This window comes from Oikopleura dioica, chromosome PAR (assembly GCF_907165135.1).
Source record: "Oikopleura dioica chromosome PAR, OKI2018_I68_1.0, whole genome shotgun sequence".
Taxonomy (NCBI): Eukaryota; Metazoa; Chordata; class Appendicularia; order Copelata; family Oikopleuridae; genus Oikopleura; species Oikopleura dioica.
This window is the reverse complement of record NC_137293.1, coordinates 5916298-5930131: the sequence shown is the minus strand read 5'-3', so window position 1 is coordinate 5930131 and position 13834 is coordinate 5916298. Positions and strand designations below refer to the sequence as shown.

The window sequence follows — 13834 nt, the reverse complement described above, 5'->3', positions numbered from 1 at the left end:
AGCATCTCTCTCTAACAAAGCCCAAGCGGCTTGATAGATCCATCAGCGCAGCACATTTTCGTTTCTGAATTGAAAAACTCTCGCTTACCCGCCTCGCCGCAGCACTCCAAAGTCACTGTATTGCTGTTTCCGGAGCCGTTCGAGCCAGAAGAGTCACGTGAGGTGTAGCAGTTTTGTTGACGCTCAAATCCGTGGAATTCGCTAAATGAAAAATTGAAAGATAAAATGATGTTTCCAATAAAGCATTACCTAAAATCAGTATTGAAAGTGTGATCGATGCTTTTGAAGTTTTCGACGAAATATTTGTCGCACTCGCAAATCGCCGCTTTGCAGGGATTGTTGTCGGCGGCGCAGACGATGTTGTTGTTTTCGTCCATCGACCACTTCAATTAAAAAATACATCATCAAAATAAAATTTTATCATACGCTGTAGTTGACTCGTTCCGGCTGGCAATTCTTGTTGACGTCGATTCTGGCGCACTTGTAGCAAGTAGTCCAGGCTTTGCACTGCTCGTCCCGGGCGTCGACTGGAGGTCGATTCGCGTTTGTGCCGCTCAATGGTCGGTCGCCCATGCTCAGGCAGTAGCATCCGTAGCTGTAGATCTCCATCAAATCGGTCTAGAGAAGAAACGTTAGAAAAAAGAAGGAGAATATGGACATGGAGAAAATCACTCTTCTGTGTTTCAGTTCGGCTCGGAAACCTGTGTAGAAAACCTGAGTCAGGTCGAAAAAATCTCCAATAAGAAGCCGCAAAATTGCTTGGAGATGTTATTTTGCGAAGCCGCAAAGAAGAAAGCAAAAAAAAAGCCGCTACGCGGCTTCTTGTTTTAGATCTTTCCAGAGTTGCAAATTTTGATTAATTTTTCTTAGCTGAGCTGACCTGAGTAAAAATTTCTCTGAGCTGAGCTGGTTTATTTTCGAGGTAACTGACCTGAGTTGAGCTGAGCTGGCTTTTTTCAGAGGTCATTTAGCGGAGCTGAGCTGAGCAGACCGTTTGATTAAGAGCTTTGAGCTGAGCTGAGCGGACCCTTATTAGAGCTGAGCTGAGCTGTTTTTACTGTTTTTCGGTAGAATAATTGTATTAAAATCATTGAGCTGAGCTGAGCCAAGTGATAATTGTCTGAGCTGAGCTGAGCGGAGCAGATCAGATCATTTTCCAAAATCACTGAGCTGAGCGACTGCTCAGCTCACTCAGCTCAGCAAATTTGCAACTCTAAAAAATTATCTTTCAGACCCTGACTCAGTTTTTCTACACAGGTTGCCGAGCCGAGACTGAAATAGAAAAGAGTGATTTCTACTTACAAAGTCGTATTTGGCCATAAACATTTCATAAAAATTGTCCCATCTTCTCAAACTCAAGCTTTGCTCCATTATTCTCGTTCTTTCCGCCAAGTCGAATTTCAGCAGCGAGCTTCCCAAAACTCCCGAAATTCCAAAGTGTGCGATTTTCATCTTTTCAGCCTTTCTCTTTGTATTTTTTTCACAAAGTGAAAAGCAAGGAGAATTTTGAGAATTTCGTGAACCGCTCAGATGGCGCTGTTGATTTCGGATTAGCGCGGCGCGTTTTGATTTACGTTTTTTTATTCAGTAAAAATGGCGTGGACAGTACAAATGGTGATGCATTTCGGCGTGTTGATTGAAATTTCGAAGGAGCGGTCGAAAGTGTCGTTGATGAGCGATCTCGAAGCGATGTGCAGTCCGTGTCTTCCTTGTTCCCCGATGAAGCCTGAAAATCGGGATTTTCGATCGAGAAAAATTTCCAAACCTGAAATAATGTATCGATAGCGCGCGTAGCCAAACTGCTTGAGTTCTTCTCGCACCCTGTCGCACATCATTCCCACGCGGCTCTGGGCGTGGTAGTGGCTGTAGCTCGAGTTCTCCGCAAATTTCGCCACTGTAGCCGCGATAAGGGGCTTGACATTTGCCACGCTGAAATACAAAGTTATAAAAAAAATTATCAACAAATGTCCAATTGACCACAGTCTTCCAGTCACAGCAAAATTTACGATCCTATTTTGATCTTGAATTTTAAAGATTCTGAAGATTTTTAATGAAAAGCCGCGGAGCGGCTTTTTTAAGAGACGAAGCCGCGAAGCGGCTATGCAAAATAACCTTTTAATTTATGACTCAGGTTTTCTACACAGGTTTCCAAGCCCAGAAACCCACGTGCCCGAGTATACTCGCGCTTTTCGTATCGAAAACTACTGTAATAAAATGAATTGCTTTCGATACATCAGTGTTTATTTTGAAGCTGTTCATCAAGTGATAAATTTGTTTGTAAAGTACAAACTCTCCTGGAACTCTCTCTTTACCCAGCTTCACAAACAACAAACAGTCATTCGTGACAGTATGCTCTTGAAGAAAAGATGCTGCTCAAGAAAAACAAACTTACTTGAATTTGCGATCTGGATTGAGCTTGTAGGTGTTTTCGAACAATTCACGTTCTTTTTCCCAGGCTCAGAGCTTTTTAAATCCTTTTTGAAAAAAGCAAGGAAACTGGCTTTGAAAATTTGAAATCGGAGAAATCCGAAGATCTGGGCGCTGAGTGAAATTCCGATCGCCGAATTGATCCGGGCGAATTAAAATTAAGCGAATTCGGATGATGCGCCAAGGACTTCGGATCCGAGGATTTGGCCGTCCTGTGAAAATGCTCACGTGTGCGAAAAATATGTCTCGGCACTTTTGGGCGCTCAAGGCTGGGCTCGGCAACTTGTGTAGAAAACCTGAGTCAGGCAAAATAACCTTTTCAATTATTTATCAAACCTGACTCAGGTTTTCAACACAGGTTGCCAAGTCCAGGGTGAAGTTTGTCGACAAAAATTTCGACTGGTCGACAAATTGATTGATTTTGTCGAGAATTATGTCGGAAAAGTCGAAAAACTTGTCGAAAATGTTGATTTTTCCTCGGCAAATTTTTCAATTTTCCCGATTTTTTCGACTTTTTCCCTGAAATTTTCGACTGGTCAAAAATTTAATCGAGTTTTTATTTTAAATAGTCGACTAAAGGCTTGAAAACATTGGCTAGAATTTCAAAACCACCTCAAAAAATCAAAATCTGACCCGTTCCTTGATATTCCGGGTTGTAAAATGTCATCGGCAGGCCTGAAAATGTCCTTCCATCGTTTGTCAATCTATTCTAAACAAAGCAAGTTACAGTATTGCTCCTGTATTCGACGCTCTTTTCAACTGATTGTTTTCGTTTCTTACCGTCATACTAGCTCGTCGATTCGTCATAAAACCGATTTCTGAGGGAATAAGACTGATTTTTCTGAATTTGGCTATTCACTTTTCGGCTAATGATTATTTTTGAAAAAGAATATTGATTGTTGCTTTTGTTTATCGACAATTTTACCATCATAAACTCCTTCAAAACGATTCTAAATCGCGTGATAGGAAACACCGTTGCCCGCTGTTTCTGAAAAAGGATGTTTTTCCTAAATATACTCAAACTTGGTATATTGGCAATATGTTTTCCTGGAGAAAATCGTTGAAACTGAGCTCCTACTTGCCCCAGTTACAGGAGAATAACAGTTATAGAAAGCCCAAAAGCTCAGGATCATTTCCACTATTGACAGTAGGGGGGGTCAAGCATGCCCCGAGGGCTTTTTTTGGATATCCTATACTTACATGACTTTGGAGCTCCGAAACCCCCTCAGGGCATGACTGAACCTCCCTACTGTCGATAGTCAAAATGAACCTCAGCTTCTTGGCTTTCAAATACTGTTATTTTCTCGTAATAAAGGCAAATAAAGAGCTCAGTTTTCATCGATTTTCGCTTCATATTGCATCGCTAATCCCTCGAAAACACAAATAGAAATGTGTCTCGGTCTCGAATTTAATCGGTCGGTTACTCTACCATGATGGTGTTTTTGACCGCAGAGCGGAATTTCGAATCGGCCAAAGCCCTCAAATCAGCGTTGCCGAATTTTCATTCAAAACGAGGTCGAAAAGCGACGTGAAATTAAACTTTCTAAAAGGTTCATTTTCGCAACGATTCCTAACGCTAGAATTTCGCCGATTTCCAAAAAGCAGACTTCCCCTTCTCCCATCCGCAGCAGTTGTTCCCGACGTCACGGAATCAGATCGCTGCCGCCCCAAAAACGAAGCCGGATGAGCTTCAAATTTACGATCAAAGTGGAAAAGAAGCTCATTATCGCGTAAAATTTTACAACTTTTTAAACAAAACGAGAATTTTCGAAAAAGTGCAAACGAATAAAATAAGAAAGAGTTTTGCATTTTTGGCGAATTTGAAATTTACCTGTGCTAGTTTGAGTTTCCTCTCGGCCAAATTTTAAGGAACTTCGTCTTTTCAAGATTTTGAAAACTGGGCCTAATTTTCAAAAAGCCGCATGCGGATAAATTTGATTAAAATTCTAGTCTTTTTCTTCAATTTGCTAACAAATAGACGAAAAGCCGCTTGCGGCTTCGAGCAAAAAAAACAAAAAAGCCGCAAAAAGCGCGGCTTAAGTCTTTTCTCCCTCGAAGATTATGAGAAAGAAAATTTTTTCGAAAATTAGCAGCGCGCGGCTTTTTTAGCCCCGAAAGCGAGCTCTTCTATTTTTCAAATCTTTTCCTAGAATTTCGATCTTCAACCAATTCCGTCATCGTATGTCTCCTTGCTTTGCCAATAAATGCCCTTGAAAATCTCCGACTGAGCCTTCGTGTTTTCTTAAAAAAAATTTCATCTCCTGCGATAACGTCAAAATCAACATGACATTATCAAGCGAACAACTTCAGAACTGTATTTTTCTTTCTGACAAAAATCGACTTTTTGAAGAGTTCTGTCAACAAAAATTGCTGATCAAGGAAGAAAACGAAAACGGATTCCAAAAAAAAAGAAGGAAGAATGAAATATTTGTTTTTTGAAATTTCTGATTTTGAAATTTTGCAATTTTGAATTTTTAAAAAAATGAATTTTCTTCACGCCGGAAGAGAATTTATTTGAACATCTGAAGTATTAACTTTAGATTTTCGCATGCCTGGGAGTCAGGACATTTAAGGGCATACAAATAATAAGATATTTCTATGCATGGACTTGTTTTTTTTACCTCGGGCAGGGAGATTGGTCGGAAATGGACCAAAGGGCGGTGGTAGGTTAACGGTTCGGAAAATAAGGAGTTTTCCTTTGGAAAATGAGTAAGGGAAGATTAAGGGTATCCCCCCAATAAAGCAGAAGTTTATGAATCAAATTGGCGCTCATCTAGCCTGTGTAGAAAACCTGATTCAGGGTCTGAGAAATTTTGATTTATAGCCGCAGAGCGGCTTAATTTTTAAAGAAAGCCGCAGGGCGGCTTCGCCAGGATTTGAAAATTCATCAAAAAAATAGCAAAGCGAATTCGTCCTAGAAAAAAGCCGCTACGCGCTTTCTAGTAAGAGGTCTTTTTGACCCTGACTCAGGTTTTCTTGTTGCGAGTGTTACCTTAGACTCGTCAATCTCTGGAATAGAGGCCTCCTCGGCAATGAGTCCCAGGTCATTGTTCGAGTTCATTTCAATCATCATGTTTCTTTCTTCGTTTTCGTTTTTACAAATTCGAAACAATTGTCTTCTGATTTCTGTTTCAAATTTTCTGTTTGAACAGCTCCTCTAGCGCTTTTTAATTTTTTCTCTGTCGCTATGGTTTGATATCTCGAAATTAGAAATGCTCAAACAAGCAAAGAAATCAAAATGAAAATTTAAATGTTCGGACAAGATTTGCTCAATCGCCAAGCAAATTTCAAACAAGCGCTGCTCAGAAGACTACTTCAAATTCAATGGCTTCTGGAAAGATTTTCAGGAGCATCGTTTTTATAATTTCTGTTTTGATAAAAAAATATTTTTCATAAAATTTTAATTCTAGCAAATAATGAAATTATTTTTCAGTATTCGGCTTGAAAAATGAAGCTAAGCTTGGCTTAGCTGAATTTTTTTCTTTCAAAATACTAAGCTTAGCAAAGCTTAGTCGTATCTCCCCCTAACTTAGGCGCCCTAAGCTTATTCGGAATAAGTTATTTAAGTAAGCTAAGCAAACTTAGCTAAAATCATGTTGAAGCTAGTTAGTCTTAGCTTAAATTTTTGAGCTAAGTTTAACTTAGCCAAGCGATTCAATTTAGCTTAGCTAAGCTTATTTATTTCTATCTAAGCTAAGTAAGCTTAGCCTAATGAAAACTACCTCAAAATAAATCAGGCTCAGCAAAACCGAGGCAATCAGAATGTAGATTTTTCCTTGGTTATTTATCTGATTTATCCTTGCAAAAAGTTCCAAAACTAGAACTTCGGATCCAAAAAGCGCGCATGGAAGAAAATTCATATTTTGAAAATCTCAGAAAAACAGATTCGGAGATGAGATAATTTTCGGCCTTTTTAAAAAATCACGCTCAAATAATATTTTTTCCGATCAAAGAGAAAATGATTACCCTTCCTTTTTTTCTTCTGATTTTTATCGAATCGTGGGTATCAGCAGATGAGAGACCAAATATAATTTTTGTGCTTACTGACGACTTGGGATGGTCAGATGTCACTTGGAATAACAAAGCCGTTAATTCGACGCCTTTTATGGCGGATTTGATTGAAACGGGCAGAGCCAGCAAATTGAGAAACTCTTATTCAACTCATAGGAAGAGAATTAAAATAACTAGAATGAAGGATCCTTGAAATTCAAGGCTTGAATCGTTAAAATGCGAAATTCTTGGAAAGATGCACTCCTTCGCGCGCTCAGCTGCTCACTGGTAGGTATGCTTTCCGATACGGCCTTGGGACGGACCCTCTTTCTTCCGAAGTTCCAAATGGACTCAGCCTCAAGGAGAAACTTCTGCCAGAATACCTGAAAAAGATCGGATACACAACTCATGCAGTGGGCAAATGGCACCTTGGATATTGCAATGACTCATTTCTCCCGCAGAATCGAGGATTTGACACTTTTCTAGGGTAGGTTCTCATTCTCGCTTTGATTTCAGCTGATTTAAAGTCATTATGGTGGTGCAGTCGACTACCATACTCATGCTGCTTCAGGGCATCTTAGAAACTATCTGAATCATTTTCTAAACGGAGAGCCGCACATTCCTGAGAACGGCTTCGAGTTCGCTTCGTACACTTGGAGTAACAGAACCTGGGGTCGGCATCGGCGCGTCGAATCATGGTGCCCCGCCCCGCCCCGCGTGTCCCGTTTGCCCCGTGTGCCCCTGAGCCACAAATCCATTTCTAGAACCTCAATTTTACCAAGAATAGTGAAGCGGGGCACAACGGGGCACCATACAATCGGTGCCCCGTCCCGCCCCGTTGTAAAAAACGGGGCATTCGGGGCAGCGGGGCGGGGCACGTGCCCCGGGCGCCGTGCACGGATGCCGACCCCAGGACAGAACGAACAAAGTTTTGAGAGAAAATGCAGATCAGCCGAATTTTGTGTATCTTGCTTTTAATGCTCCGCATGAAATAGTCGCTGCTCCACAAGTTTTGAAGGTAAGGAAGGTCTTCAATCTTTGAAAAAAGACGCCATCCTCAGGATGAAATGGACGCTCTTTATCCTGATTTACCAAGTACCCGACGAATGCAACTCGCCGCTGTGAAATCAATTGACATCGCCATGGAAAGTGTCATCAAAGAAGCATCAAAACTCGACCGAGAAACCATCGTAATTTTTCAATCCGACAACGGGGGCGCCCTCCAGGCCTATGACAGTCTTGAAAAAGGTCCACGAGGATGCAGTTTTCCCTACAAAGGATATAAAAGCGTCCTGACTGAAGGAGGAACCCTGAGTCCGAGTTGGATCTATTCAACTAAAAGGCAATTTCATTCGAGAAATATCGACGGAATTATCAACATCATGGACTTTTTCCGACCATTCTTCATTTCGCAGGAAAGAGCCCAAGAAAATTTTTTCAATCAAAAAATTTTCGGCTCTCAAAGCTCTCGAAAGGTTACAATAAACCGCTGCCAAGAAATCTCGATGGAATCGACCAACACGCGCTTTTCGAGAACTCGACTGTTTCTCAAATCAGAGATAAATTTATTTACGCGATTTTACACAAATGGCACGAAGAAAATCTTGCCTGGAAAACAACTTACGCTGTGCGTTTCGGAGATTTCAAGTTTATGAACTATCAATCAAAGCTCATCGGAAATACCCAATGTCCCGAAGGATGGTCAAACTACGAGCACACGAAGTTTCTTTTCCCGGATCCGAGTAAAAGAGAAAAGTACATGAGAAAAGTTTGGGATTTGTCTGATCCTCAGCCGAACAAAGAAGTTGGCGAGATGATTCGAAGTTCTGGATTTTCACTCTATAATCTGAAAAACGACCCCTTTGAACTCAACAATTTGGCGTTGAAGAATGAAAATTTAAGAAAATACAAGGATTTGATAGACGAAATTCAATCATATGTAGCGGAAGAGATGCAGAAGGGAATCGAGGTTCCGGTCACGGGAAAAGAAGGCAAATTACTCGCAAAAATTATGAGAATAATGCCATACGAAGAGAGAATGCAGCACTACTACGACACTGGACGAATTCACTCTTTCGACAGGTGTCTTTATTGTCAGTGTTGAAGCCTTTTTCATGCAAAATTCTAGTGCTACTCGAAACGAAACAGGTTTAGAGGGGTATCTCGGAAGCAAATGGTGTCCAAACAAACTGGACGAGCCTGTATTCACCAAAATGTACTTTGAAGCCGTCGAAAGCAACAAAGTGGTGAGAAAATATCAAAAAATAATAAAAAGTCAAATTATTTTTTGCAGAAACACGCTTTCTTGATCAATCAATATCTGTGGGATGGCCGCGGTCCAGATCGAAATACCCCTACTTTGGGCAGCGGAAACATGGAGAAGGACGAAGATGATTTCGACAGCGATTGTTCACTGATTAAAGGCGAAATAAAAATATATTTTTCGTTTAATTTATTTGTATTTTGATTGTTGAAGAAAATAAATCAAGGAAGAGAACCTGATCTCGACTGAGCCAAGAAAATCGTCGAGAGTGAGCTTGTTTAAATCCCAGCATTCAATTTGCAAAAATTCCACGCCATGCCAGTAAAAGTCGAATTTTTAGTCGAAATTATAGGGCGTTGGAATAGGAGGGGTTTTTGATGGAGGAAGGAAGTGAGCGAGATTACCTGCTGAGCTGAGTAAATTTCAACGAATGTTTGACTTCCGGAAGCTAAAATTTACCTTACAGCGGGTCTATCGATGCATAAATTAAAGTGTAATTACATACAGACGAGTTCTTTCTCAAATTCAAGATTAAGGTAATTCCTCAGTTTTTTATGCTTTTCTTTATTTCTCTCAGTTTTCAGCAAAGTTCACTTATTCAGCCAAGCCAAGGTTTCCAAAAGCCCTGATGATATTCCGGAAAGCTCTTCGGATCCACATCGGGAAAATTGATCGGCACTTGCGTCGAGTTCCAGAACGAAAGTCGATCTAGCAGAAATTCAACCACGTCCAGATGGAAGTCTGAAATCTCGTTGCTCTCAGTTGGGTCCTTGATGACGTCATAGAGGCGGACGAGTCGGTCGAGAGGTTTTGGCCGCGGCGGGATTGGGTATTGAAGCCCGTTTTCGACCGTGAAAATGGGCTTTTTGTTGCCTTGAGGAGGAATGGTGATTGGAAAGTCTGGGTAGCCAGGGTCGCCGGTCAGCAATTTCCAGTTATTCCAGCGGATCGCCGCTTGAATTTTTGGGTTGAATTTTGAGGGTTGATTTTTGCTTTACCTTGGACGGAAATATCGAAGTCCGACTTGAAAGTTCGATTGTCAGAGCCTTTCGCCACGGTCATTTCGTCGATGTTATGCAAAATTTCATCCCGAGCTAACGAAATTCAATAAAAAAAGCGCGCTAGAATTTTGACTCACGAGACTGCTCCAGATCCAGGAGCATTTTCCACTGAGACATTCCATCCAAATCGGGCGAATTCGGCGCTTTCTGGCAGCCAGTAGCTTCCATGATCGTCGGGTACCAGTCGGAAATGTGGATGAGCTCCTTGTTGACGACTTCGTTCCCGGTTCTTCGGGTCTCAAAGTATCCTCCAGCGACGAAGCCGTTTCCATGAACGCCGCCTTCCCAGTAGCCGCCCTTGTTGCCTCGCAAAGGGAGGTTGTTGCCGCCGACATAAGCTTGTCCGCCGTTGTCAGTGGAGAAGATGAAGATCGTGTTGTTCCACAAGCCAGCTTCCTTCAAATGTGAAGTGATGTTTCCTATTCCTTCGTCCATCACGGACACCATTCCCGCGTAGATCTTTCTCGGCTTGTCGTCGATGATTCCGTCGTATTTTGCGATGTACTCGGCTGGTGCTTCGAGCGGCGCGTGAACTGATTGCATGGGAAGATAGAGAAAGAAGGGCTTGTTTTTGTCTCGCCCGTCAATGTACTTTTTCGCCTGGCGAATGTATTTAAACGCCGAGTATTCGCTTGGATCAGCTTCGTAAACTCGCTGCCCGAAAACATCTCCATCCGTGTTTTGGTCGATTCCGCAAGTGTGCGAGTCCAAGCACCGCGTTTTCTTGTAATAGTCCTCCGATCCGCCGAGGTAACCGGTGAAGTTTTGGAATCCTCTGCCCCAAGGCGTGTTTGCCGTTTTGGCATAGCCGACATGCCACTTTCCCGCGGCCATCGTGTGGTAGCCGCAGTTTCTCATCGTCTCGGGGAGCAATTCCGTGTCTAAGGGAAGAGCGGAGGGCATTCCCATCCAAATGAGCTGATGCTGCAGGCCAGTGTGGATTTGATAGCGGCCAGAGAGGAGCTGGGAGCGGGAGGGAGTGCAGATTGGCTGCACGTAGTAGTTTTCGAGGCGCACTCCGGAGGCGGAAATAGCATCGATGTTCGGCGTCTTGATGATGTCCTATTTCAAAGAACAGCTCTTTACATGGCCTCAAATGTTTATTTACCTGGTGGTATCCAATGTCGTTGTATCCGTAATCATCAATTATCGCAAAAACGATATTAGGTCTGTCAGACTCGCTGTTTTCATATTTTAATTTCTCTCCAAAAACGAGTCCTAAAAGCGAGAAAACCAATGAGATCCTCATTTTTCGACTGTTTTCTTCTCTACATGTTGATGCTCTTGAAGACTGTTGATTTGTTTGTTTTACGCGGAAAAGTGCGAAAAATAGTAAAAACGGGAGATTGAAAAAGAGCGAGAAAAGATGGCGAATCTCCGAGCGTTCTGATTGGCCCCAGGCGCTGGGCTCAAGAAGTTTATCCGCCATAAAGAAAGGAAGCTTTTTATTGAATTTAGTCTTTACTACAACGATAGCAGCAGGTAAACAGGCAAATGTCGGCAACAACTTCGAGAAATTCGAACAAAGTAATAAATGAAATTCCGACGTATAGTCCGAGTGTTCCGCCAATATTCGCAAAAAGCGTCCAAATGTCGTATTTTGGGCTTTCTTCGATCAGTTTTGCGTTCAATTCGTCGAAGGTGAAGCTCAGTCGGAGCAGATTATCCTCCACAGCGGACTGGAGATCAGTCGAATTGCGAATTTTTGCCGCAGCGGTTGAATTCGAAATCGCGCTGAGCAACAGCCCTTCGTATTGAGAACTCGGCCATTTTACCGTACTGTAGTGCACTGGAAAAATATTATTCATTGTCTAAAGAAAGTTTTACGTACAGTCATAAAAGACCTCGGAACAACGCTGGCTGCAGAAACAGTCACTAATTAGCCCTGATTTGAAGTCTTCCTTGATTTTTTCAACACAAAGGTCTTCAATTAAATCAATTAACGACGACACAATACAGGCACTTACAAGTTGTTTTGTGCAGTAAATCACAAACACGGTCATTTTTCTTTAAAAACAATGACGTCACACAGCCACACTCATCCCTCAAATGCCGCTGAAGACATCCTTTCTGACAAGCTCTGTAAGTATAATGTCCGTCAAACTCCGGATCGTTCGAGTCATAAACATTGGTACAGTTCTCCTTGTTCCAAGGTAGAACCGTTCTTGAAATTTGATTCGCTCTGAGAGAAACGGCCGTTGCAGCGCCAACTGGAGCGTTTTGACCGTGTTCTTCCGGGAACGAAATTGATCCGTATTGGTGGATGTCGAAGCGGACTCCGACGGTCGCGGAGGTGGCGCCGACGTATTCGGACTCGTCGGCGAAGAGAATCAGCTTCAATCCGTACTCCGTTCCTGAAATCAAGACTTTGAGATTCTCTTTATTTGGGGAAACTAACCGATGTTTGAGGTACTCCTCTTCTTCATGGAATGACCATTGAAAGTATGGCAAGTTCCATACTGCTCATGCTGAAAAGTCAAAAAATCATCCCTTCCACAAGGAGCCTGGTCAAATTCGCATGAAATAACAAAATCTTCAAAGCTTTGCCCGAACTGCTCAGATTCTTCTTTCGAAGCGGAAATCAGGCTGTCTTGTTTTCGGCTGAAAAAGAATTTGAAATCAAGGAAGAGATTTTCGTAGCCTTGGCAAGTGAAAAGCCGCTTGCGGCTTTGAGTAGGAAAAATAAAGCCTGTTATAATGCGGGCCGCATTATGCGGCTCTTCTGCCTCATTTTTCTCCAAGCTGCAAGCGGCTTTTCGTTCTCGCCAATCAAAGAAGTGTCACTTTTTCGGCCGGTCCTAAAGAAGCGACTCGATCGACAGGGACTTGGTCAAGAATCATTGTCCAGTTGAGTTTTTCATTCCGAACGAAAAGATCCGAAACCAGCTGACTGTCATTTTCTTCAAAATCAGAAAACTCTTGCAGCTCCACAAATCTTCTCTTTCTTCTTTTCAGCGTCGGGTCATTTTCTAGCGCCTCGTCGATTCGAACAAGCGGCTCAAAAGGCGTTCCTTGCAATTTCGAATTTTGAAATCGATTCTGATTGCAAATGGTGATGGCCGGAAACGTCGAGTTGCGATGATTGACCACTTTCATCGTCAAGTTCACCGGGTACTCGAGATAATCCAGGATCAGCATTGTCGCCTGCCAGAAGAAAATCGTCAGCGAAATCAGAAAAATGAGCGCCCAAGTCGATTTGAGAATTCGATTCTTTGATCCGGAGATTTTTCCGAGACCATGGGCGGAAGTGTTTTCGCAAAAATTCGAAAAGAGAGCCGCTTCGTTGACTTTCGAATTTTTCATTTTCTCTGTTTTTTTTTCAAATTAATTGAAAGAAAAAGTAAATGTGAGGAAAAATAATTATTTTTAATTGTCGCAAATTGCTTTTTTCTTTGATCGTTTTCTGAATACATGCATTTCTTTTGATGAAAATTCAAGTTTGTCTTAATTCATTGGTAAAGAATCTCGTGGCTCTTTCAGATAAAATTGTTACTGTGGTTATTTTGGCTTGTAAGCGTTGATATTATCGAATTACATTCCAGCGCTTCCACGTGTCTAGAATTTGAAGTTGATTCCCAGGCTGATTTCAAAATGTACAACCAAAGTTTTTATAAGCTTTCGACTATTTTTTATGATTCATACAATTTGAAGATTTTTAAGGGACTAGGCCGGGTGAGCGCCGCGCGCCATTTTCTCATTTTTCACTTCCGCCAATAAGCCCGAACTTTTTATTGAAATTATGTGAAATTTTGATCACAAACAAAACTTTTTATTCTCTTTCATCTCCGTCTTTTAAAATTTTCATATCTTGCCGACGAGCCGAGTTATGATCGAAAAAGAGATGCTCGAATTCAAGTGTACATAAGTACTCGAAATATTAGGATTGGCACTTAGTGACCTAGCTCATTGAAAAGCCCGTGGTCTCTTCTACAAAGTTTACTTATTAAAATTTCTGTTATTGAAGTAAATTTGTTAGGGTTAGGGTTTGATTAATTAAAAAAATTATTTGATTTTATTTATAATTTTTTCGGCTAAATTTTTCCACAATGTTCAATAAATCACCTTCAAGAAATCAGCCACTTTTATAAGAAAA

At 41.6% G+C, this 13834-nt stretch overlaps 5 protein-coding genes across 5 annotated transcripts; 1 reads left to right on the top strand and 4 right to left on the bottom strand.

Moving 5' to 3' along the window:
- Positions 1-6: 6 nt before the first annotated feature.
- On the bottom strand, positions 7-1474 carry LOC145704491 (acidic phospholipase A2 PL1-like). Its single transcript, XM_081781944.1, has 4 exons — positions 1303-1474; positions 427-618; positions 250-383; positions 7-201 (listed from the first exon to the last, which is right to left on the bottom strand). Exons 1-4 carry the CDS (start codon positions 1450-1452, stop codon positions 12-14), a joined length of 666 nt encoding a protein of 221 aa, XP_081638070.1. The 5' UTR covers positions 1453-1474; the 3' UTR covers positions 7-11.
- A 106-nt stretch (positions 1475-1580) lies between these two features.
- On the bottom strand, positions 1581-5631 carry LOC145701477 (uncharacterized). The gene is made up of 10 exons (XM_081778697.1): positions 5420-5631; positions 5049-5123; positions 4576-4668; positions 4259-4307; positions 4006-4115; positions 3208-3270; positions 3070-3136; positions 2393-2447; positions 1766-1929; positions 1581-1726 (listed from the first exon to the last, which is right to left on the bottom strand). The coding sequence occupies exons 1-10, from the start codon at positions 5498-5500 to the stop codon at positions 1581-1583; spliced, it is 903 nt and encodes a 300-aa protein (XP_081634823.1). The 5' UTR covers positions 5501-5631.
- A 1046-nt stretch (positions 5632-6677) lies between these two features.
- Positions 6678-8869, top strand: LOC145702849 (uncharacterized). The gene is made up of 6 exons (XM_081780135.1): positions 6678-6904; positions 6945-7085; positions 7339-7435; positions 7479-8499; positions 8546-8663; positions 8711-8869. The coding sequence occupies exon 4, from the start codon at positions 7485-7487 to the stop codon at positions 8070-8072; it is 588 nt and encodes a 195-aa protein (XP_081636261.1). The 5' UTR covers positions 6678-6904; positions 6945-7085; positions 7339-7435; positions 7479-7484; the 3' UTR covers positions 8073-8499; positions 8546-8663; positions 8711-8869.
- Positions 8870-9222: 353 nt separating this feature from the next.
- Positions 9223-11106, bottom strand: LOC145704111 (arylsulfatase B-like). Its single transcript, XM_081781548.1, has 4 exons — positions 10850-11106; positions 9819-10803; positions 9679-9774; positions 9223-9634 (listed from the first exon to the last, which is right to left on the bottom strand). The coding sequence occupies exons 1-4, from the start codon at positions 10988-10990 to the stop codon at positions 9279-9281; spliced, it is 1578 nt and encodes a 525-aa protein (XP_081637674.1). The 5' UTR covers positions 10991-11106; the 3' UTR covers positions 9223-9278.
- Positions 11107-11195: 89 nt separating this feature from the next.
- LOC145701476 (acid-sensing ion channel 4-B-like) lies at positions 11196-12879 on the bottom strand. Its single transcript, XM_081778696.1, has 4 exons — positions 12659-12879; positions 12140-12342; positions 11709-12095; positions 11196-11530 (listed from the first exon to the last, which is right to left on the bottom strand). The coding sequence occupies exons 1-4, from the start codon at positions 12877-12879 to the stop codon at positions 11196-11198; spliced, it is 1146 nt and encodes a 381-aa protein (XP_081634822.1).
- Between the last annotated feature and the right edge of the window lie 955 nt (positions 12880-13834).